This window comes from Pollachius pollachius (assembly GCF_949987615.1).
Source record: "Pollachius pollachius genome assembly, chromosome: 11".
In the NCBI taxonomy this organism is placed as follows: domain Eukaryota; kingdom Metazoa; phylum Chordata; class Actinopteri; order Gadiformes; family Gadidae; genus Pollachius; species Pollachius pollachius.
In genome coordinates, this window is record NC_136944.1 from 7,707,850 (window position 1) to 7,732,166 (window position 24,317).

At 49.4% G+C, this 24,317-nt stretch overlaps 2 protein-coding genes across 3 annotated transcripts in view; one reads left to right on the forward strand and one right to left on the reverse strand.

The window, feature by feature from the left end:
• LOC307083252 (chaperone Ric-8A) overlaps positions 1-655 on the reverse strand; it is a gene marked incomplete at both ends in the record, with an annotated part of 9,126 nt that extends 8,471 nt beyond the window's left edge. Inside the window, 2 exons of the mRNA XM_079747085.1 lie at positions 228-275; positions 566-655. Of these exons, the coding sequence (XP_079603211.1) occupies positions 228-275; positions 566-655 (138 nt within the window). The remainder of the gene's footprint in view (positions 1-227; positions 276-565) is intronic.
• A 3,684-nt stretch (positions 656-4,339) lies between these two features.
• On the forward strand, positions 4,340-13,142 carry scaf1 (SR-related CTD-associated factor 1). 2 transcript variants are annotated; one of them, XM_079746133.1, is made up of 7 exons: positions 4,340-4,482; positions 5,405-5,497; positions 5,768-9,571; positions 10,166-10,248; positions 10,410-10,694; positions 11,315-11,443; positions 12,596-13,142. In XM_079746133.1, exons 3-7 carry the CDS (start codon positions 5,851-5,853, stop codon positions 12,734-12,736), a joined length of 4,359 nt encoding a protein of 1,452 aa, XP_079602259.1. In that variant the 5' UTR covers positions 4,340-4,482; positions 5,405-5,497; positions 5,768-5,850; the 3' UTR covers positions 12,737-13,142. The 2 variants fall into 2 exon arrangements, with proteins under 2 accessions (XP_079602259.1, XP_079602260.1); XM_079746134.1 differs by lacking the exon at positions 5,405-5,497.
• Positions 13,143-24,317: the final 11,175 nt, after the last annotated feature.

Sequence of the window (24,317 nt, forward strand, 5' to 3'; positions counted from 1 at the left end):
AGAAAGTAACACATGGCAGAAGGGGAAACATGTAGGCAAAAAAATGTAAGTTGGAACACGAATGGCAAAGATAATAGGAGGAAAAAAACAAGAGTGTGACATTTAAGGGCCTAATAACACAAGGGAAGAGGCAGGGGCGAGCAACCTAACCCGTAGCCCAACAGAAAGTGAGGAGCTCTGGGAAGGCTCATTTGGTGGAGAACATTAGTTCTGTCTCCTGACCCGACCTTTCGTCTCTCCCACTCCTCCACATTGAAGAAGAAGCACTCTGCGTACTGTGGATGGGGGGGGGGGGGGGGGTAACAAGAGAAGAAAGTTGTTACAGGTCACGGTGAACTCACACTGCAAACTTTGAATGGCTGCCATCTACAGGTGGAAAAACAAACACGGCTATGTGCATCATCTTTTAGAAATGAGCAGGCCTTCAAGTATGCTTTGCTCTGCCTACGCCACATCACTGCACAATGACGCACGCCACGCTTTACATAATGGCTCCACCGCAAGGCCATGATGTGCGGCTGAGAGGACAGAGGCACGACAAGATGACAGCACATGAAGTCTTTACCACAGTGTTGTAGCTGGCCAGCTGCGTCTGGACACTCTCCTGGTCTCCTCGGTCGATGCACTGGAGAATCCTCTCGACGTTGGGTGCCATGCCTAAAGCTGCAAAAAACACGTTCAAAATATGTTGGTAGTGCACAAGGGCTGTAAACGTGCACATGCTCTGCTTTTGGAACATCTAAAGCGCCGGTGCGTCAAACTAAACATTTGTAGAGAGAAAGACCAGAGAACAGCAGGGTTTTTAAACAAAACAACCGTAAAAGATATAATATATATGCCCCATATAGAGACAGGCACAGTCAACTCAAACATTTTACTCACTAATAGCTGAAAGATGGCTGCACCATTTCTGAAACATTACAATCAAATAGCTGTTGAATCTTACCCACAGCACTTTTAAGTGATAAAGGTCACAAACAAAGGAAAGGTTGTCACTATCACCTGCTTTGCTTGGTTTATTCCTGACGGGTCTGACTCCGGCAACTGTGTGAGACACGGGTTCGATGGAAGTGTTCTACACGCGCATCTCCTGCCTTTAACGGGCCACCTCTCTATCCTTCAATCCGAAGACACGTTGTCTGTGTGTCTCTCGCTCTGCGTCCCTCACCCTTCTAAACCCAGGATTAACGGGGCTCATCTGTATTGAAATCTCATTCATCATCATGGATGAGCTCAGCTCTAATGCCCCGAGTTGGCGTTCGGCAACGGGCCGAGCCACAGTGCACTACATGGACGAGACCCTGCAGACTCTAAGGATGGCCACTGGTACACAAAAAGACCTGCAAGCCCTCCCTTCATGCAATCCATAGTATATGAATATCTCTGTCTCTAGGTCTCTCTAATATCTGTCTCTCTGCCACTCTCTCTCTCTCTCTCTCTGGGCGGAAGGGGGGGTATTTTTATGTTGGAGGCCTACTCTCCCTAAGAAGACAAATTGTGAATTTGCTCCATTGAGTAGCAGACTAGTGGAGCAAAGATTCTAGCAGAGCAGTGGCTGGTCTATTGTGCCCACTGAGACTCATAACATAATCATATAATAGCTCTCTAGCTCCCTCTAGTTCCTCCGATCAGGTGAAGTTCCATTACTTTCCTGTCTATATAACATATATTGAAGCTGGCTGTTGATTTCACAGCATGTCATTTGTTTAAATGTGGTTGTTTTGGTGTCACATCTTGAGATGCCTGAATATCGAAACTCCTGCATGCAGAATACCAATCAGGATTTAGGATTACTCTTGATTCAGGTCTTTGTTTCGTTTGTTGTTATGCCATCTGCCAAAGCTTAGTTGCCATGGTAATATTGAAAATATTACCTTTCTATATACAGGAGAATCCAATAGACCCGGATGGTGAATATTAAAGCTGAAATGATCAGAGGACTGCAGTCTCCTGGTAGAATGTCCCTGTGCTAATTATGCTCTGCCTGGGCAGATTCAAGTTGGTGATAAGACTTGCTTAACATCTAATAAGCAATGATCTTGCGTTCTTGCACAATACAATTAAATATATAAACATATATGTATGTAACTAATGTCTTTCATTCCCATTATATCATTCTTGATGTAAAACGTATTCTGCCTAAATCTAATCCCTTGCTGAGCAGTCTTTACACCACATATAAAGGTCTTTGACTATTTCAGCAAGCCTGTGTTAACTCCCACTTCACCTAATTTAGTGTATACCTATTCTGTGCATGTGTGTACTTGTGAATGTGTGACGTGTGCATGCGTATATCCACATGTGACGTGCACGACATAGCCTGTGCTGATTGGTCTGCTGTTTCTGATGCTATCTAAGCGTCATCGCCATACCAACAGTCCTCACTGTACCGAAAAGCACTTTATTCTCATCCAACGGGGGACAGCAGGTGCCCAGACAGACACATGGTGGCAACCGGTTTTTTGAAATGGACGATTACAATAGCTAATAGGATAGCTGACGGATGACTAGGCACATTTAACAAAGTACACTCAAATAACAGCTAAATCTTACCTCCTGCGCCTTTAAGGTGACACATTATACCACCAGTGTGTGGAGTGTGATTAGATGTTACAAGCCATTTTGAAAATCTGCCCCTTTTGGCATCACAAGTGGGCGTGTCCACATAGATATATGATGGATAGATGAGTAACGTTTGCTACAGTCCAATGGTTAGGCTAGTAGATTGATCTATCTTGCTCACATCTAGGTTGACACGCCCACTTGTGATGTCAAAAGAGGCAGATTTTCAAAACAGCTTGTAACAGCCAATCACACCCAAACCTGGTGGTATAATACGTCCCCTTTCAAAGCTGAAGCTTGCTTAATAAATACTCTGACTAGATGGTTAATCTGGAGGGATTAACAGGTTGCCTTTTTTCTAGAGCAGAAATTGGGGCCTGTATGTATAGATGCATAGTAACAAGCGTAATTAAAACAAAGATGGGGTCAGTGGGGTCATTCAATGGGCATGATTAAGCAAGCTCATAATTAACATGTCGTGAACCATCCATTGGTATTTACGTAATTAATTGTGACTTGGCCCCTATTGTTACTAGGAAAATGAAAAGCCAATCATAGATAGATAGAGAGAGAGAGAGAGAGAGAGAGAGAGAGAGAGAGAGAGAGAGAGAGAGAGAGAGAGAGAGATCAATGGCTCATCTAGTTGGAATACTTTTAATATAATAATTATTTTATTATATTTATGTTGTATGACAACAGTTTGTTTTATAAAAAAATCCCATCTGATTTTCCAGGCTTCCCCTGCCGTTTGATAAATTGTTAATAACGTGCGTGCATTCAACTATGAAGGCACCCCAAAAAGTGCAAGAATAATTTTATTACATACAATTGATCAAATAAGCAGACTGATATAAGTGCTACATTATAGAAAGAAGAGATAGAAAATAATCATAAGTGTATTTAAGGGAAGAAAAAGGTCAGGGGCCAAGATGCATGTCTGAACAGATGAGTCTTAAGCCTGAAGTGGAAGATGGATAGGGTTCCAGCTTTTCTGATGTCAATGGGGAGCCACCGTTGTTGAGCAAGGACAGACTTAAATTGGATTTGAGCGGCAACCGGTAAACCAGTGCAGGGTGCGGAAAAGTGGTGTATCGTGGGAGAATTTGGGTAGGTAGAAAGCATCTGGGTTTATTCTGGACGAGCCGGATGAGATGGATGAACGGCACATGCAGGCAGACCATCCAGTAAGGAGGTGTAGTGATCAAAACGCGAGTAGACAATAGCCCGGACCAAAACATGCTGTGCCTTCTAGGTGAGGAAGAGACAGCAACAATATTTTTGAGTGGGTTATGAAGCGACTCTGGTAGCGAAAGACAGCTAGCCATCTAGTGTCAAAACCAGGTTTCTTGCCGTCCGAGTCAGTCGAACAGAATTGTGTGATGGGAGATGCCCAATGTGGAAGAAAGAGCAGCTCAGTCTTATCCAGATTGCGTAAAAGACAACGACAAAGTCATGGCTTTATACACTACCTAAAACATCGTTACTTTATTCCATTTCTGCCAAGTCCGTTCCGCTAGATGGCACTAAAATCAACACAGTGCACGTTTAATAACAGTTTGCGTACCGCTATGGTGCCTTCCTCAGCCACCGTAGCGTCGTGTACAGGTGGGCGTGTTTTAAAGGAAGCGTGTTTTTGGCTTGGCTACCGCTGCTCTGGGCAACTGCCTCACTTTCTGCCGTCCATGTTTCTGCCTCTCTTTATGATGGTTGAGGTTTGAAAGGGGTGTGGCTTTGAAGGAGGCGTGGTTTGTGGTGTCTGAAAAGTAAAATGGCGGCCGTTGATGGGATGGGCCTCTTTTTGTGATTTTAAAAAGAAAAACATATGACTCGGTTTTGAATGTTCGTTCTGTGTCGCGAAGGAAATAATCGTGATCGGAACACAATGGATTTTATTCCACACAACGGATAAAAGAACCGAAGGTAATTGCATTTCTGTGGATTATGCTGTGGTGCTTGCAGGCAGCTGGAGTTAGCTAGCATTCTGCTAATGTTGGCTAGCAGCTAGTAAGGGGCAAAATACCATGCAGCTGTCCACCGACCTAGACGGACAATCACTGCTTTGCCTGGCAAGGTGTACTATATTACAATTATGAACTTGAGAATACAAAATACAATGTCAAACCTTTTTAAATGGCGTATAAACGAGCGCCGAGGTTTACCGAGCCGGGTAAATTCATTTCTAGGATGTGGGGGATGTTGATGTGAATGGATTGACCAGTGCTGCACAATCTCAGTTTCTTTAAACCAAATCTGTTTTTGAGATTGGTTGACATATTGGTGTCTGTGTGTGTATGTGTGTGTGTGTACTGTTGCATCCAATGCACCTCATCCCTTTGAATAATTAGCCTATGTGCCTAGAGTATGCTGCTGTCAAATGAGTCTCAAAACCTAGCCTTCCTAATCCCCTTATTACATCTTGACGACCGCTCTTTACTGCCTATTAAATCTAAACGGAAATGAGTAGGACGTTGATTAATGAATACACTTAAAGGATGCGAAGATGCATACCGAACCGTCAACCTACTCACGCTCAAACCAGGGATGGCATGGACCAGTCCCCGCTCTCACATCATACAATATCAGCTTTTTGGAAATCCCTCGCCAAAGGGTTTTTAATAGCCCTCCACATTAATGGATATGCTCATTAACCTGCTCACTCATTTACCAAGTTACCGGAGCAAACGCACTTTGTAGTTTTAGGTCGTCTTTTCATCCGTACATAACAGCTGGACAAGCCGAGGAAAATGGCTTTATTGTTCCCTTTTTTGCAAGCATAAGAAGGCTTAGCAACATCGGTTTGTCAGAATAGAAGATCAAACACTAATGTGGTTCTTTGTTTCAGCTTTTAATTATAGGTGCGAGTTGAGGCGGAGGGATCAACTCTGAATGTACCTTTTATCCCGAATTTGCCCATTTATTTCTATCAGGAAGACAGGTAATCTTGAAATCTCTTCATTAAAGAAATGTCACCATTTACCTGACGTACGCTTATTGCGCTATGGTGTGTGGTTATAATGTAAATAGTTTGACATATATTATTATTGAAAGATTCAGTTGTCCAAACGGTTGAACCATAGAAAGCTGAAGTATGGCGGTGGCGTCAGTCATTGCATAGGAAACACTAGCAGAAATATGTGAAGGAAAATACTGGCTGAGCTTGAAGTTGGACGGGTGTTAACTGCACTATTCATGTTTCCTGTTCTAGGGTCCCTCCCTGATCTGTTCAGGTGTGGCCCCCTGCCCTGACCGCCTAGCTCCAGGTCACGGGGCCACCTGTCTGCTGGGCCCATGGACTTATCACCAGCCGCGGGCTTCAAAAAGAGGCCCTCGGCCCCTTCTCCAAATGGGCATATGGACGTGGCAAAGAGCCCCCCTCCCTACTCCCCCACCTCCAGCCCCTCGTCCCCTTCCTCCTCGCCGTCGTCCCCCTCGTCTGTGTCCTCCTGTCCCAGCGCCACGGCAACGGGCTATCCCGACGATGTGAAGGACCACCGGGACGGCGGCAGCAGAGCCAGGCTCTCCGGGGACATGGTATCCTCCACCTCGGCCTCGGTGCCGTCTCTCTCCAGCGCCGCCTTCTCCTCCGATCTCCCCTCCCGCCGGCCCGCCCCCGGGCGCCGTGCGGCCGCCGACCGGCCCCTGGAGCGCGGGTGCAGGGAGATATACGATCCCTTCCACCCGACCGAAGGGGAGCTGGACGGGAGAGCCATGGACGGGGTGGAGGAGGAGGACGACGACGAAGACGACGAAGGAGACAAATACGACCCCTTTGACCCCACCGGCTCGCCGGCGTCCGACGGCGAGGAGGGGCCCGGGGCGAGGGGCGGCGTAGGAGCGGGAAAGCGCCGGGTGGAGGTGGCGGCCGTGGACGCCGGCGGCGGCGAGCTGAAGAAGGAGCCGCCCCCGGACTCCACCGCCCTCCTCCCCCGGCCCCTCATCAAGCTCTCGCTCCGGCGGCGGCTGGACCGGGCCCCCAACGCGGGCCGGGAGCGCGGCCGCGACCCCGAGAGGCGCGGCGGCGGCGACCTCTCGGACCACTCTGAGATCGAGGAGGGGGAGATCGTCACCTCGGTCAACGAGGCGGCCGGCGGCGCCAAGCGGGCCGCCGTGGCGCTGCCCTCGGACGGGCCGTTCTTCGTGGGCACCAAGCCAGAGCGCGTCCTGCGGCTGCTGGACAGCGACGGCTTCGTGTCGGTGCGCACCGAGAGCGACTGGCCGGTGGACGGCTCGCTGCAGGACGACGCCGTGGTGGTGGGCGCCGGCGACCTGCGGCGCAAGCTGGTGAGCCGGCGCAAGGAGCGCTTCCGCAACGGCCCCTCCTCCTCCTCCCTGTCGCCCCAGCCGGCGCCGCCCCCACCGCCCCCCTCGCTGCCCCCCTCCTCCCCCCCGGGGTCGCCCACCCCCCTGCTCATCGCCCTGCCCGCGGCCGCCCAGCGGAGCAGCAAGAGCCGCAAGTCCTCCAAGAGCTCCAAGGACCGGGACCGACGGAAACGCAAGGAGGGCAAGGGAGGGGGGGACAAGGGAGACAAGGAGGACAAGAGGAAGAAGGCCGCGACAGTGGCGACGAAAGAGAAGGCCAAGGAGAAGGCCAAGGAGGAGGGGAGTCGGGACAAGAGCCGGGAGCGGGACAGGAGAGCTCCGGAGAGGAGGGAGCGGGGCTGCGAGGCCGGGGGCGAGGAGGCCGGCGGCCGACCGAGGAGCAGCAGCAGCAACAGCCGCAAGAGGAAGAGGAGGAGGCACAGCAGCCCCGAGACCTCCCGCTCACACAACTCGTCGGGCAGGGGCGCCCACAGCCGGCGCTCGTTCTCCAGCCCCTCGGAGGAGCGACCGAGGGAGAGGGACCGGGAAAAGGAGCGGGAGAGGGAGAGGGAGAGGGACCGGAACCATGACAGGGAGAGGGACAGGGACCGGGAGAGGGACCGGGAGAGGGACCGGGAGAGGGACCGAGACAAGGAGAGGGACAAAGACCGAGGGCGGAGCGGCGACCGCGGCCGCCGCGACAAAGACCGGAAGGACCGGGACTCCAGCCACGGCAAGCGGGAGCGGGAGCGGGAGCGGGACGGCAAGGAGCGCTCCAGCAGCAGGGAGCGCTCCGGCACCAGGAAGTCCAAACACAGCCGGGAGGGGCGGCGGCGGGTGGAGGAGGTGCAGGAGGAGGTGGAGCGCGACGAGCGGCCGTGGGAGCGGCGGCGGCGGCGGCGGGATGGCCGCCCCGTGGTGCCGCCGTCCATCCAGGACCTGAACGGCTCCGACCTCTTCGCCATCAAGCGCACCATCACGGTCACCACCACCATCCCGGGGTCCCCGCCGCCGGAGCCCGCCTCGCCCCCCAGCCCCGCGCGGGGCTCGGACCGCTCCCTCAAGAGGAAGAAGAAGAGGAAGCGGCGGCAGGCGGAGGAGGCGGAGAGCGGCGGGGGCGCCGCCTACCGCAGCCGCTCGCGCTCGCCGCCGCGCTACCACAGCTACGACTCGGACCACTACTCGGACAGGCTGGAGATCGACCTGCGGTCGCTGGACGGCGAGGCGCTGGACTCGGACTACCCCTCTCTGGAGGACACGCCCCCCGCCGCCCTGCCCCCCGAGCCGGCGCTGCGCAGCCCCAAAGCCGCCGCCGCCGCCCCCAAGGCCGGGCGCCACCGCCCCAAGAAGAAGTCCCACGACGCCAAGTCACGGGAGGTCCAGGCCGAGTCGGCGGCCTCTTCTTCCGCGGTGCGCGCCAAGAGCAAAGGGCTCTCCCCGACCCCGGGCCCCGCCGACCCCCCCGCCCCGGGCCCCAAGCGGGGCCGGAAGGCGGGCAAGGACAAGGAGCGGGACAAGGCCGGCCGGAAGGACTCGGCCCGCTCCGGCAAGTCGCTGAAGAAGGAGGGCGGGGGCGGCCGGAAGGGCAAGCTGCAGTCCAAGGTGTCGGTGATGGTGAGGGAGGGGGTCAGCAGCACCACGGGGGCCTCGGCCAACAGCTCCGGGAAGCTGGGCATGGACCTGCTGGGCCCCGGGGGCCCCGGGGGCGGGCCCGTGGTGGGGGGCTCCATCGCGGTGGTGTTCCGCAGGGACAACGAGAGCCGGTCTCCGTTCCTGAAGCCCTGCTCGGAGCCCCCCTCGCTGGCCGGGCGCGGCAAGGAGCTGGGCAAGAGGGCCAGGCGCAGCGGGCCGGCGGCGCCGCCCGCGGCCGCCAGGCCCAAGAAGGCCAAGCCCAGCTCCACCACCTCCACCTCGTCCTCCGCCTCCTCGCCCTCCTCCACGCTCGCCGCCAAGCGCCGCCGCCGCGCCGCCAAGAAGCCCAAGGACAAGGGCGGGGCGGGGCCGCTCGCGGCCGCAGACGCCGGCCAACCCGAGGGCCGCGCCGAGGACCCGGGCGGGGCCTCGGCCGAGAGCCAGCCGGTCGCCGGGGCGGCCGGCAAACGGCTCAGCCCCCACCCCGCCCCCGCCGGCCCCGTGCCGAGCTCCTCCTCCTCTTCCTCGTCGTCGTCCTCGGCTTGCGGGGCGGCGCCCCCCTCCGGCTCCACGCCGCCGCCCCGCACGCCGCCGCCGCCGCCGCCGCCGCCCGTCGCCACGGCGCCGCCGCGGGACGCCCGGGAGTCGTCCCCCGACTCGCAGACGGTGGACAGCAGCTGCAAGACCCCCGAGCCCTCCTTCCTGGCGGAGGACGGCGCCGCCCCGCAGGCCACGCCCAACCCGGCCCCCTGCAGCCCGCCGGGCCCCGCCCCCTCCCAGCCGGCCGCCCCGGGCCCCTCGGCCGGCGGGCCGGGCTCCAAGCCCTCGGGCCAGGACGACGCCCCCAAGCCCCTGGCCTCGCCCCCCTGCTCCTCCTCCTCGTCCTCGGCCTCGGCGGGGGGCGCCTCCCTCTCGCTGCCGCCCGCCTCCTCCGACCACAACTCCTCCTCCTCCTCCGTCTCCTCCTCCTCGGCCAGCAAGCCTCCGCCGCCCCCCCCGCCTCCCCCCGCCTCCACGGCTCCCCTGCCCTGGAGCCTGCCGACGGGCGTGGACTGCACCGCCGGAGGGGTGCTGGCCTGTGAGTGGTTCCTCCTCCTCTCGCGCCACACACACGCACACACACACTATAACACACTATAACACGCACGCACGCCTACACGTGCAGACACACTGTTTGCACACACACACTACACCACGCACAGACTACAGCACACACACACACGCACACACTACAGCACGCCGCACACACACCCACACACACAAACTATACTGCCGCCAACACACACGTATGCGTACACACACTATACACCGCTGGCCTCCGGCAGAATGAGGCAATGCACTGTAAACTTTAGGAAAGGAAAGTTGGGCTGTTGCTCCTCTCGTATTTTGACTGGATTGTTGCACCTAAAGCTAATCGGAAACCTTCAGGTTGAATTGTATTTGTGCATTTTACAACAGAAGTAGAGCAGTTGGTTTCATTTCACTGTTAGCAGCACAGAGTCCGGCCGGCCTGCATGTGTTTTAGATAACACGTCCCAGGCTCTCTGCGTGAGTATTTAGTTTGGTTTCTTATTGTGCATGGAGGTTGACATTCTAGGAGGTATTTTTAATGGTTGATTACACACACATGTAGCATCTTAACAATTGTATTCTCTCTCTCTGTGTCTCTCAGTGACGGCTCTGCTCTTCAAAATGGAGGAGGCCAATATTGCCAGTAGAGCGAAAGCGCAAGAATTCATCCACGCCACAAGCCAGGTTAGATTGTGTTGACGAATCCATCTCAAACCAGTTGTATAATGGGATTAGTTGTTCACTTGTGAAAATGACGTCTAGCATTGTGTTGCTTTTGTTGGAATATCGAAACGTAAACTGTCCATCCGTGTCCCGTCTCCTTCCCGTTTTCCCTTTTCGTACAGATTCTCTCTCAGGCCAATCAGAGCCAGTCCCAGCAGCATGCCCCGCCCTCCTCTGCGTCCTCCTCCTCCTCTTCCTCCCTGCCCTCTGGCCCCAGCACTGCCCAGTTCCTCCTCCACGGCTCCCTCCCGCCGGGCTGCACCAAGACGCCCCCCTCCCACCTCCACGCCGGCCTCTCTCTGGGGGGCGGCTGCGCACAGACCCCGCCCCTGCCCGCCGGGTTGTCGGGGATGGTGGGGGACTCAGGGGACATGGGATGGGACAGTGAGAGCAAAGACCCGGACAAGGTACAACTGTTCCTCTTCAGCTGGCTTGCGTCACGTTCACGTTTGAAGTTAGCCTACAGCATTGTAGGACTTTAGAACGGCTATTTCTAAGCTCAAGTGCAGGCGTGTGTTTGATCGGTATCTTTCAAGTTCAACATCAGGGTTTCCCGTAGAAAATATGTTAGTGGTGGTGGGGTTTGAAGGAAGACCGGGGGGGGGGGGGGAGCTACAGACTCTGCACTAAATTCAACAATTATTTATTGAACACTAACACGGGGATCACAGTCACTGCTAATGGCAGAGCTGACATCTAGCATCGCCACAGGCTATCCTCCGTGGTTTTAAAGATAACAGTTCAAGGGCCCTTTAGTAATTGCACTCTTTTACAGGTGGACCATTTATGCCTATTTTCATGCATGCTGTCAGGCCTCAAGTCTGTCTGGTACTTTTGTATAATATTTACAGCTTGTATTATAATTGAATTATTTTCGACGACGATGACTTAGTAATGTGGCAGGAACGTGTACTGCTTAGGCGGCCGCCTAAGCTGCCGAGAGTGTTGTGGGGAAACGCTGAACATTATTCGGTTGGCTTCGAAAGCCCCGTCAAGGCACTGCTAACTGGCCTCTCTGACGCTGCAGTACCTGAAGAAGCTTCACACACAGGAGCGCGCCGTGGAGGAGGTGAAGCTGGCCATCAAGCCGTACTACCAGCGCAAGGACATCAACAAGGACGAGTACAAGGACATCCTGAGGAAAGCCGTGCACAAGGTACGCTCTGGTCTAGTCTCCTGGAGCGGTAGGATTACTGCGGGGGGGGTTCAGGAGAGGGTCTGTGATGGCCGGCCGTAGCTCAGGTTAGGGTTAGGGCTGCTAGTTGGATCCCCGGCTCCTCCTAGCCGAGTGTCGAGGGGTCCCTGAACAAGGCGCCTCACCCTGACTGCTCCCGACGGGCTGGCTGTCACCTTGCACGGCTGACTCCGCCGTCGGTGTGTGAACGTGTGGAGGAATGTGTGAATGTCAGGCAATATTGTAAAGCGCTTTGGGTGACCACTAGTTACAAAAAGGCGCGATATAAATGCAGTCCATTTATCATGTCCACGTTGTGGGTTTTTACAAAACTGCTTGGACTGCTGTAGGAAAGACTCGGGAGTAGTGAAGAGGGCAGAAAATAGCAAGATGTTGTGGCTAATCTGTAAAAACACTCTCCATCCCTCAGAGGCGTTCACACACCTGTGATTCACTGGCAAGATGAACTCCGTGAACCAAATTGCAGACAGATGATGTTCGCCCTGATGGTTAGAAATCTGATTCCGAGTTGACTTTTTTTGCCAAGTAACTCTAAACGGGATCTGTCTTGGTGTTTTGTGCATCACAATAATACGAATCATAGTACATGAATATAAAATTAAAATGACTTAAGTAGAAACATCCTGGAAAGCCCTTGAGAAATGGCAGATTTCAGCCAATGGCCATCTCTGCGGAGCGAATGGAGAGCTGCTGTCTGCCGTTGTTCTTGCCGGTAGCAGTACGTCCTGTGTTGAGCTCTTTAGGGCGGGAACGCTGACGTTCAGCTCCCATTGGAGGTCCTGGGAATTGGGACTCTCTCAGGAGGGGATCCACAGTGGCAGTCCCTCAGGTGGTTGGGGGTCAGTGAGGCGGTGCTCTTCCCGGAGTCCACAACCCACTTCACGGTCTTCACGGCCTTGGGCTTCGAGTGGTTTGAACCCCCCCCCCCCCCCCCCCCCCCCCCCCCCCCCACAGGTCCCCAGATGGTCAACCCCTAGTCGACCAGCGGATAACTCATTCAGTGGCAATCCACAGCTGGGACCTAAACTGTGGGCTGTATACAAAGAAATGAGAAATACTAGTTTATTAAGGTATGTGTGTGTGTGTGTGTGTGTGTGTCCCTCCCCCCACCAGATCTGCCACAGCCGGACGGGCGAGATCAACCCGGTGAAGGTCAGTACCCTGGTCAAGCTCTACGTGCAGCGCTACAAGTACTTCCGGAAGCACGGCCGCAAGATGGACGACGAGGACCGCGACCATCAGCTGAATTACTGACCATGATCACAGACCCCCCCCCCCCCCCCCCCCCCTACAGACTGATGAAGCCACTGCACGTTGAACTGGGCACACAGAGGCCATTCCAGAGTGCTTTTAGCTTTTTTTTGTATCATTTGAATTCTTTGGTTTTAATTCAGCGTCTGTTACATTGGGGAGGGGCGGCTAATGTTGTAGATGTCCCGTATACAGGAAGCCCATGTTTAGTGTTCTGTGGGGGAGTACACTCTTGCACACACACCTGGAAAAAACAAAAGTTGTACATACTGTAAGTACACTACGGTAACTTCAATGAATTGTCTCTCTCTCTCTTTATCTCTATCTCTCTCTCTATCTCTCTCTCGATGTGAACCATATGCGCGCTGAACCTGTCAATGAGCCAGGTACTATGTTGGAATGGATAAAAGGATGGTTTTGAAAATAGAAGTCTGCCTCTTGAGTCTCTCTTGTCAGTCTCTTCTTGAACTCTCGAGGGCTCGTCTCTCTGGATGAATGTGAATGTTGATCCGTTGTGATTGACTGAATGAATGTGCTGGAAGGCCAACGCCGCAATGTGTGACAAGTTTATTAAGTTCACATCTGTTCTTATTTGGCAGTTTGTTGTAGCTGCCTGTCAAATATAAATAAAACTGATAAGACGGAGGCCACGCTGAAGATAACTTTCATGAAGAGGCTATTGAAAAAAGCATCTTCACAGACATGTCCACTAGATGGCAGTGTCTGCCAGTCAGATTATACCCGGGTGCATCATTGCACGTTATTGGGGGTCCGACAAAAAACGTAGGAACTCTATTGTATTCGTTTGTATTATTAGGGGTCCTACGATAATGTAGGAACCCTATTGTATTCTTTACTATTTGTATTTTATAATTAGGAGTGTCAAACCATATTATGTTACCCACCGTAAAGTGTGACCCCAGGGGTCGCTGTTGCACATTTTCTGCAGCACGCACGAGTTTGAAGCGTAGACAGGCATGAAGTCGTTCAGGTGCGGAAACATGCACGAGCTTTAAAAGTAACATTTGTATCGTCATCGATGGCCCCATCCATACTATCGTTCTGTAAAATGCTAATTAAAAGAAATCAAATGTATTTATTTAGAACATTTAATAGTAAGGGGAAGGGGGGATCTTATGTTGTATTTATAATTTGTTATAATGCCCACCGTTTTTTCTTTTTTTTACTGCAGTTCATAAAATAAACTATGAACTAAGAGCCTTTATTGTGAAGTGTGTTTGTGACTGCAGTGACTTGGGTGGATTTAGACACAGCGTAAGGGGGATTTGGGGTTAAGAGCACAATTTATTAGTGCATCAATCTGGGGCGATCCGAGGTCCTTCTGCCTACGTTTGGTGTGATGGTGGTTATCTGAAGCCCGCTGCCCAATGTGGAACGAGAGCGCAACGACCGCGCAGGGCCGACAGTCTCGCGCACTGAGCGGCCACTGAAGCGGCAGCAGCCTGGAGGTCCAGCGGAAGCACAGCGGGCCTCGGGACGAGGCGCCCGACAGCAACCTGTTTTTAATTTGTCATTTTTGTATTCTGTAGTATGTGTACGATTATTCATGTCTGTAATTCATTGACCATCGCAGAATCAGCAAGCGGCAGGAAACAAATCCAAGATTTGTCACACTCGACTTTAACGGTTTTGAATGAACTGAATAACTGCATATATCTGGGGGAATCCACCGTCTATTGCATGTTATTGTGGGACAGTGGCTCATGATTGATAATAACTGGCCAATAAAACATACACCGTTGTGTTTGGTTTCTACCAGGTGGGCATGAGGTGGTTTCAACCTGAAACCCAGGGTGTTTATGTTGGTCATTGTTATTTTATACCTTTATTATATTATGACTTCAATTTTCTCGATAAGTCAATTGCAAAGGCCAAAATCATGATTTTTCAATTAATATGTAGGCCTACTTAATTGTGCAGCACTAAATTAATTTGTTGCCCATTGTCAGTTGGAAGCTCTTCTTAAAGCCCAAAACCTTGGCAATAAGTTTGTTCATTGCTGTATTTCATGCCACCAAATAGTTCTTCAGTAAATATGGGGACCTCACGACAATATTTATAATGTATATAGTATACACATGCACGCACGCACACAGACAAACACACGGCCACGGTCGAATGTCATCTCTCTCATGACGTCACAATGAGCTGCGTAAAGTTATTTTGTCTCAGAATCTTTAATGTTTGCATTTGTCATGACAACTCATATTGAAGACCCTTCTGATCTGAAGAGATATTGGTCGACGATTTCCCTCTGATTATAAATAAGTGTCTTTAGTCTCAGTATTGTTTCTGCAAGGAACGAACGGTCCAGTTGACGGTTTGATCCAGCAGGAAACAAGGGTAGGTTTCCGTGACTTTCTGCCACTCTTTTGAGAAAAGTAAAAAAAAAAATCATCACACACCGATGAAAAAATTCTAACGATTCACTCTGAAATGGGCAGATAGGGATAGGATGATTTTGTTTAGGAGTTGATAGGACCTGCTGTGTTTTTTTAAATCGTTTATCTGATGCATCGTTTCTCCTTGATATGAAAGCCTCCAGTAATGCAGCCCTCAAGTCGGCCAAGTCGTTGTTTTTAAATAATTGGCATACAAAATCAGATTTATTTTCATATTTGTCAAAAGTTTTTTCTATACATTTATTATTATTATGACTTCAATGTTCTCGATTGGTGAATTGCACAGGCCAAAATCACGATATAAATTAATATGTAGGCTACTAAATTGCGCAGCCCTTAATTAAAATGTGGCCCATTGTTGGCTAAGCTCTTCTGGAGGCCCAAAACCCTGGCAATAAGTTTGTTCATATAGTTGTATTTAATGCCACCAAAGTCTACAGTAAATATGGTGATCTCACGACAATATTTATGATGTATATAGTATACACATGCACGCACACACACAGACAAACACACGGCCACGGTCGAGAGGTCATCTCTCTCATGACGTCACAATGAGCGGCGTAAAGTTATTTTTCTCAGAATCTTTAATGTTTGCATTCGTCATGACAACTGTTGCAATCGTATTGAAGACGCTTCTGATCTTAAGAGATATTGCTCGACGATTTCCCTCTGATTATAAATAAGTGTCTTTAGTCTCAGTATTGTTTCTGCAAGGAACGAACGGTCCAGTTGACGGTTTGATCCAGCAGGAAACAAGGGTAGGTCCGTGACTTTCTGCCACTCTTGAGAAAAGTTCGATTTCTTTTCATCACACCCCGATGAAAAAAATGCTAGTGATTCACTCAGGAATTGGCAGATGAATAGGATTAATTTGTTTAGGAGTTGATACGCCCTGTTGATACGCCCCCCCCCCCCCCCTCACATTAACCAAAGTCGATACCAAAATATGAATTCATTAATTCACCTAATGAACTATTGTATTAGTCCTACCTTAGGTAGGACTTTGTTGGTTAAACTTTAGTCACCAATCCATCCAATCCGTGACACTGAACACCAAAAAAAGGGAAACTTCCTCTGGTTAAATCACGGCCCTCGGCGGTCGCAGGCCGAGCGGTGAATTATTAAGAAAGAGAAAGACAACGCTCTGATATTACCGTGCACATTTGATCAGACGCTTGTATAAAGCTTTGTTTTTCCTCCAGGATGACTGGAAATGCTAGATATGAATTTGTTTCGACCGAGTTCTCTGAAATCTCGGGATGCAAATGTGTGTCTATAGCGTCAAATGTTAACATTTCCGAACCATGTTCGGAAATGTTAACATTTGACGCTATAGACACACATTTGCATCCCGAGATTTCAGAGGACACAAGGTCACAAGGCGTGACGTAAACATCACGTCCCCTTAAAAACATCCATCTTAAAATATATAATTATTATAAATATCAAGCATCTGACACAACCTCCCTCTCCTTGTATCGTATCATAAGGAGCTTACAGGAACATGGATGCCCGCCTCCCCAAGTGTGCGCCGAAGCCCAAGCCTCCTCCTCAGAAGAGGGCCTATCTTCCAGCGCCCGCCAAGACTCAGCAGAGACCCCCCCGCTGTGCTGGCGGCCCGGTCAGTGTTCCTGGTGAACTAGTCCGCTGATACATGTCCGTATTACTTATATCATCATTTCAAATGAGACTCCAAAGTCCCACTATATGGTCTGCGTATAGTGCATATAGACACGGTTTATGTTATGAATCACAGCTCATAGTGGTGGCCAATATGTGTACCTGTGCGTTCCTGTATAGAGGGATGGAAATGACACGTAGAACACCGCATGAAAAACTGATTTGCAATTAATTCTAATTAAAATGACTTTAATGCAAAGTGCTTAATAACGTCTGAGATCGTTGCGTCTTTCCTCCCTCAGGAGCCAATCAAAAGGAAGGACCCCCTGCCCCCGCCGGTCTTAAAGTCTGCGGCGGTGACCAAGGCTCCTCTTCAGAAGGAGAAGACCCCCGTCCGTCCAGACAGCACCAAGACCCAGCAGAGATCCCCCCGCCGTGACGGGGACCTGCTCAGTGTTCCTGCTGAACCAGTCCGCTAATGTCCTACATGTCCACATTACTTACATCACTTCAAATGAGACCCCCCACTATTCGCTATGTGTATAGTGCGTACACATAGACATGGGAGCCTATATGTTAAATCTAGATAGGCCTACATCTTTGGTAAAATTAACCACACTTCATGGTGTTGGCCAATATGTCTACCTGTGCGTTCCTGTATAATTGGATGAAAAGGACACGTAGAACACCACATGAAACCCTGATTTGCAAAACAAAAAAAGAGTGTTTTGATTCTAATTCGAATGACTTCAATGTAAAGCTCTCAGCAACATCTACGGAGATCGTAACCATTGCGTCTTTCCTCCCCAAGGAGCCGATCAAGAAAAGGGTCACCTGGGCTCTGCCCCCGCTGGTCTTAACGTCTGCGGCGGTGACCAAGGCTCCTCTTCAGAGGTGGAATAACACCGTCCATCCAGTCAGCACCAAGACCCAGCAGAGACCCCTCCTCCGTGATGGTGACCCGGTCAGTGTTCCTGCTGAACTATTCCGCTAATGTCCTACGGGTCCACATTACTTACATCTTTTCAAATCGTTAGCCTCATAGCATAATTGCAGAAGTCATATTTTGGCCAAATTGTGAAATCTAACCTAACTCTACTCTCCTTAGTTCGATACATTTCCCGTTTGCATCTCCGTTACTCGCGACGATATAAAAGCTGAATAAATTAGAAATGCCATGTTGTTGGAAGTGGGAACAGCAGGTTTGGCCAATCAGTGGTATGATTCTAGCTAGACCTGAAACGTTGATTGACAAGTGCTCTCAACCCACCAAGTACAGTACAGGTTCGGAGATGGGCACAAGTCCAATAGTAATGAGGGGCGAGGGAGGGCCAGCAGACTTGTCACTCAAACCTCCCCGGCAGTTATAAGGAGATTTGATTCATGATTCGAGCTGGCGCTGACTGTAGTTCTCCGGTTTACGTTCTTTAAGTTCTTGTAAGATCATTTCAAGTTGAAGTTCTACATGAATGTAAGATCATTTAATGCATGAATATTTTGAGGGTTGTTTGTCATAATTTTGTACTAAACGTACATTTTCTGTGGTTGTATCCATGCACACGGAGCGTGCGTGTGTGTGTGAGAGCAGGGCTCTCTGGGGGGGGGGGGGGGGGGGTATATTAACATGTGACTGCATACAAATGTGTCAAAAGACATGATGACTAATGTATGATAGTAATGTATAATATTATTTCACCTGAACTTTTACACGTTGCAAACGTGCAAAAGCATAATTATATATTTATGTGGAATTCAGTCCAATGCTTAAAATATATCTGTGGCATTCAGTAGGCCAATGCTGTGGTAAAGTGTGTAAAGTATGACCAAGTGTTTCTTTCTGTTCAATATATAGAACTTTATCAATCCCCTGTAGGATCAATTTGTTAATGTTTGTCCCTATAAATCAATAATGGTAAAAAAAAAAAAATACATGACGGTAACTAAGTAGGTCAAACCGTCCAATCTGAAGGCTCTACTTAACCACTCCCCCTACTCACTTCCGCCAATGCAAAGCGAACAGAACTGAGTAGAGGGCGTAGCCTAACTAGTTTGTGAACGACCCAGAGAAACGCAACGCAAATTCAATGTGAACATGTATGAGGCTTTAATATAATCCCGGAAGATTTTGAAACTCCGCCACACTTTGTTTTTAAAGTGTCTCAAAAAGAGGGCATGTCCGGGCAAAAGAGGACATCTGGTTAGGGGTGTGAGGGGTGCATGGCTTGAATTGCGTGGTTCTCACTCCGAATGCGTGAGACTTGAGAGCCCTGTGAGAGTGTGTGTATTTGTTGAATACTTAAGTACAATTAATGTCGGATACTTTAAGACTTTTAATCAAGTAGTATTCTATTGTGTGACTTTACTTTCAGTAACTGGGAAGATATCTGTACATTTGCTCAAGTATGGCTTTCGGGTACTTCTTCCACCACTAACACCACTTAGTTACAATCAATAATTGAGACTGTTACTCCAACAAAGATCCCGATTACAAAATCTCGGGAAAATGAACAAATAGTTTGAGGTTGGTTTCGACAGATTGCACTTTATGTTTTCTTCTTGAATTTGAACGGTAATTCATTGCCGTGCAATGAGAGGTCACTGCATTAGCCAGTGATGAATGATTGATAAAAACACAAGAAAGTGTTTTAATTCCAAATCAAATGACTTCAATGCAAAGCGCTCAGTAACGTCTACTGAGATCATAACCATTGCGTCCTTCCTCCCTCAGGAGCCGATCAAAAGGAAGGACCCCCTGCCCCCGCCGGTCTTAAAGTCTGCGGTGGTGAACAAGGCTCCTCTTAGGAAAGGGAAGACCACCGTCCTTCCAGACAGCACCAAGACCCAGCAGAGACCCCCCCGCCTTGCTGGTGACCTGGTCAGTGTTCCTGTTGAGTCAGTCGGCTAGTGTCCTAACGGCAAAAATCCCTTTCTCCTCCATGTCGGGGTTCAGTCTGTGCTTCAGATTGATGTGGAAGTGGAAGAACCAGAGACGTAGGAGAACCAGACGCAGTCGTTTCAGATTCATAATATTATCCGGAGGCGCACAGGTTTTGGCCGTGATAATATATATTATATTATATAGATATCTATATATTATATGATATTATTTAGATATAGAGCACCAGGACTCCAGCCGGAGCCCCTGAATTGTTCTAGAATATTTTACAGAACACGACCAAAAGCTGTGTGCGCCTCCGGGAGAGATTATTAATCCGAGCCATTGCGATACATCCACTGTAAACATTAGTGCGTGGTACCGTAGCCGCCAGCTGCCCAGGGCCACATCCCCACTCTCCACCTTGACCCGCCTCTCTCCTCCTCATTAGCATTTAAAGCTACAGACACAGAAACGGCACGTTTGTGGAAAGCTCATTGTGGGACTGGCTCGTAGTGGCTGTAATTGTGCACCAAGGCTGCATTTGGGGAAAGAGACTTCAGATATAGTATTAGGGGACCACTAAGACCAATATAAGGGCATCCAAAAAGTAGCATGCCATGGGACCTTTAAGAAAGAGAGAACTACTCGGTCCTAGTGTATTTGTTTTCTGGATGCCTTACAATGCTAGTGATTCAGGAGTTTTGACCCATTGGCTAATTCTGTGACATCTGATGGTACTTTATGTTTGCTTCTTGAATTTGAACGGCAAATCATTAACATGCAATTATTCCATGCAATGAGAGGTCACTGCATTAGCCAAAGATGAATGATTGATAAAAACACAAAAAAGTACTCTAATTCTAGTTCAAATGACTTCAATGCAAAGTGCTCAGTAACGTCTACTGAGATCATAACCATTGCGTCGTTCCTCCCTCAGGAGCCAATCAAAAGGAAGGACCCCCTGCCCCCGCTGGTCTTAAAGTCTGCAGCGGTGAACAAGGCTCCTCTTAGGAAAGGGAAGACCACCGTCCTTCCAGACAGCACCAAGACCCAGCAGAGACCCCCCCGCCTTGCTGGTGACCTGGTCAGTGTTCCTGTTGAGCCAGTCGGCTAGTGTCCTACATGGCCGAGATAAACCCCACTACGAGTCTCGTTATGGAAGTAACGGGAGTCCGCAAACGGCAAAAATCCCTTTCTCCTCCATGTCGGGGTTCAGTCTGTGATTCACATTGATGTGGAAGTGGAAGAACCAGAGATGTCAGAGAACCCGACGCAGTCGTTTCAGATTCATAATTTTAACCGGAGGCACACAGGTTTTGGCCGTGATAATCTATATTATATATAGATATCTATATATTATATATTATATATTAGACACTAGCCAGTCGGCTAGTGTCCTACATGGCCGAGATAAACCCCACTACGAGTCTCGTTGTGGAAGTAACGGGAGTCCGCAAACGGCAAAAATCCCTTTCTCCTCCATGTCGGGGTTCAGTCTGTGCTTCAGATTGATGTGGAAGAACCAGAGACGTCAGAGAACCCGACGCAGTCGTTTCACATTCATAATATTAATCGGAGGCACACAGGTTTTGGCCGTGATAATATATATTTTATATAGATATCTATATATTATATGATATTATTTAGATATAGAGCGCCAGGACTCCAGCTGGAACCCCTGAATTGTTCTAGAATATTTTACAGAACACGGCCAAAAGCTGTGTGCACCTCTGGATGACATTATGAATCCGAGCCATTGCGATACATCCACTGTAAACATTAGTGCGTGGTACCGTAGCCGCAAGCTGCCCAGGGCCACATCCCCACTCTCCACCTTGACCCGCCTCTCTCCTCCTCATTAGCATTTAAAGCTACAGACACAGAAACGGCACGTTTGTGGAAAGTTCATTATGGGACTGGCTCGTAGTGGCTGTAATTGTGCACCAAGGCTGAATTTGGGGAAAGAGACTTCAGATATGGCATTAGGGGACCACTAAGACCAATATAAGAGCATCCAAAAAGTAGCATGCCATGGGACCTTTAAGAAAGAGAGAAATACTCTGTCCTAGTGTAATTGTTTTCTGGATGGCTTACAATGCTAGCGATTCAGGAGTTTTGACCATGGACCTTTTAAAGAAAGGACAGCGGATTAAAAAATGGCGCCCCTTCATTCCTATGAAAACCGTTCAATGGCGCAGGGCAACATCAAGGAGAGATTTGCTTCCGCATCATGGGAGCCAGCCATGCAGTGCATGACGTGCCGGATGCAGAAATATTCTTGTTGTCTAGCATTGTTAGCATTGTAGCATCATAAGCGAGAGGTCTGTCTACACATCCCTCTGCGGCTTTAAGTCATAATTGACTGAGATCATAACCATTGCGTCTTTCCTCCCTCAGGAGCCAATCAAAAGGAAGGACCCCCTGCCCCCGCTGGCCTTAAAGTCTGCGGCGGTGAACAAGGCTCCTCTTAGGAAAGGGAAGATGACGGACCTTCCAGACAGCACCAAGACCCAGCAGAGACCCCTCCGCCTTGCTGGTGACCTGGTCAGTGTTCCTTCTGAACTAGTCGGCGAGTGTCCTACATGTCCATATAACTTTTCATTTCAAATCGTTAGCCTCATAGCATAATTGCCTAAGTCATATTTTGGCCAAATTGTGATATCAAACCTAACTCTACTCTCCTAATGCTGCTGATTCACTTTGCTATAGCATAAGCCAATCAGAGTGCTCTTTTACATTCCATAATCTGCCTAAGTCAGCTATTTGATTTAGGCATTTTTGAAACTAAGTAATAGATAAACCTTAAAATATGACCTGGGTAAATGATACTTTGAGGCTAACCAAATGACACAGGCTTTCCTAAATCCCCCTTATATGGTAAATGTATAGTGCATACACATCAACATGGTGTATGTTAAACCTGGACATATCTTTGGGAAACTTCTATTACTGTAATAAAAAGACATGAGAATGACAACACCAAGTAAAGCACCACTGAGTTACACAACGATAATTGACACTGTTACACCAACAAAAGCTCCAGTTACAAAACCTAGGGAAAATGAAAAAATGGTTGTAGGCTGGTTTCCACAGACACATATTATCCATAGAGTCGGGACGGACTCTTAATTCATGGCTGGACGAGCAGTGAATCGTTAAGAAAGAGAAATACAATGCCCCTAGTGTATTTGTTTTCTGGATGCCTTACAACGCTACCAATTCAGGAGTTTTAACCCATTGGCTAATTCTGTGCCATCTGATTGTACTTTATGTTTGCTTCTTGAATTTGATGGCAAATTATTAACATGCAATTTTCCCATGCAATGAGTGGTCACTGCATTAGCCAGTGATGAATGATTGATAAAAACAGAGATCATTACCATTGCGTCGTTCCTCCCTCAGGAGCCGATCAAAAGGAAGGACCCCCTGCCCCCGCTGGTCTTAAAGTCTGCGGTGGTGAAAAAGGCTCCTCTTCAGAAGGGGAAGACCACCGTCCTTCCAGACTTCGACACAACCCCGCAGAGAGCCCCAAGCCATGCTGCTATCCTGGACCAAAAGAAGCAGAGAGTGCAGACGGAGAAGTACCGGTGGTGTGATGGCCAACGATTGGCCACAGCAGGTAGATGGATTGATAGATGTATACTTTGTTGATCCCACGGGGAAATTCAAAGTCACAGTAGCTTGAAGACGTCACACACAACATACACATACAACATAAACAAGATGATAGTATAAAATATCCATACTGATAATATGGAGAATAAAATATATGCTGAGGTGCTCTTCGATAATATGTGTCGTGATGGTAGTGTGGATAAAAGGGCTTGTGCCAGGGGAAGGAGGGCGCAATTGTGCATAAGGGTTAATAAAGCCAGTAAACATTGTTTCAGTGGAACAGTGGAAAGTCAGTACACCGTTTAAGGGAGGTAGTTGAAGTGGAAGTGGTGGAAAGGGAGACAGAATACGCAGAGAAGTCTATCTCTCCTCTTCCTCCCTTCAGGGACACATTGTACCGTTGTATGGCCCTGGGGACAAATTATTTCCTCAGTCTGTCAATTGTACATGGCATTGTGTGTAGTCTTGAGCTGAACATGCTCTTCTGCTTTGTGATTGTGCTTTGGAGTGGATGAACGTCTTTGCCAAAGATGGTGAGCAGTTTGTTGTTAGGTAAACACACTAGTGGTGGAAATTCTTCATCTGTTGACAGCATTGGCTAAGGGTTTCCCATTGAATGTTTTATTGCAAGCTGTTAGAAATGGCCCATCCATCAGCCATTAGTGAGTGAAACGCTATGTAAGATTTGTGATCGGTTTCCGGTCCTTGTAGGTGATCATTTAGATTGCAGACGTCTGCTGGCTCATATCTGATCAATCAGGTCTCTACCCTGACTGGTTTGGGGAATCCATCTTGTTCTCTCTGTTTTCAACTCTTGAATCCTACCTACAGCACCAATTAAACAATTGTGTTTGGAAATAGCATTTAAACCCCCAGTGCTTCGAGAAGAAAAAAACACACACATCACTTCCTGCTGCGCAACAAGGCCCCAACATGCCTCGTTTCTTTCCCTTTCCACAGATGCCTTGTCAGTCTTCAGAAAACACCTGACACCATTTGAGCAGAGGGAAATCCAACAGTACAAGGAGGTGTGGTACCTTGGCAT

Coding starts and splice junctions, on each gene's coding strand:
- scaf1 (XM_079746133.1), top strand. CDS start 5,851: ATGGACTTATCACCAGCCGCGGGCTTCAAAAAGAGGCCCTCGGCCCCT. Junction 10,249..10,409: donor TCATCCACGCCACAAGCCAG/GTTAGATTGTGT, acceptor CTTTTCGTACAG/ATTCTCTCTCAGGCCAATCA. Junction 10,695..11,314: donor AGAGCAAAGACCCGGACAAG/GTACAACTGTTC, acceptor CTGACGCTGCAG/TACCTGAAGAAGCTTCACAC.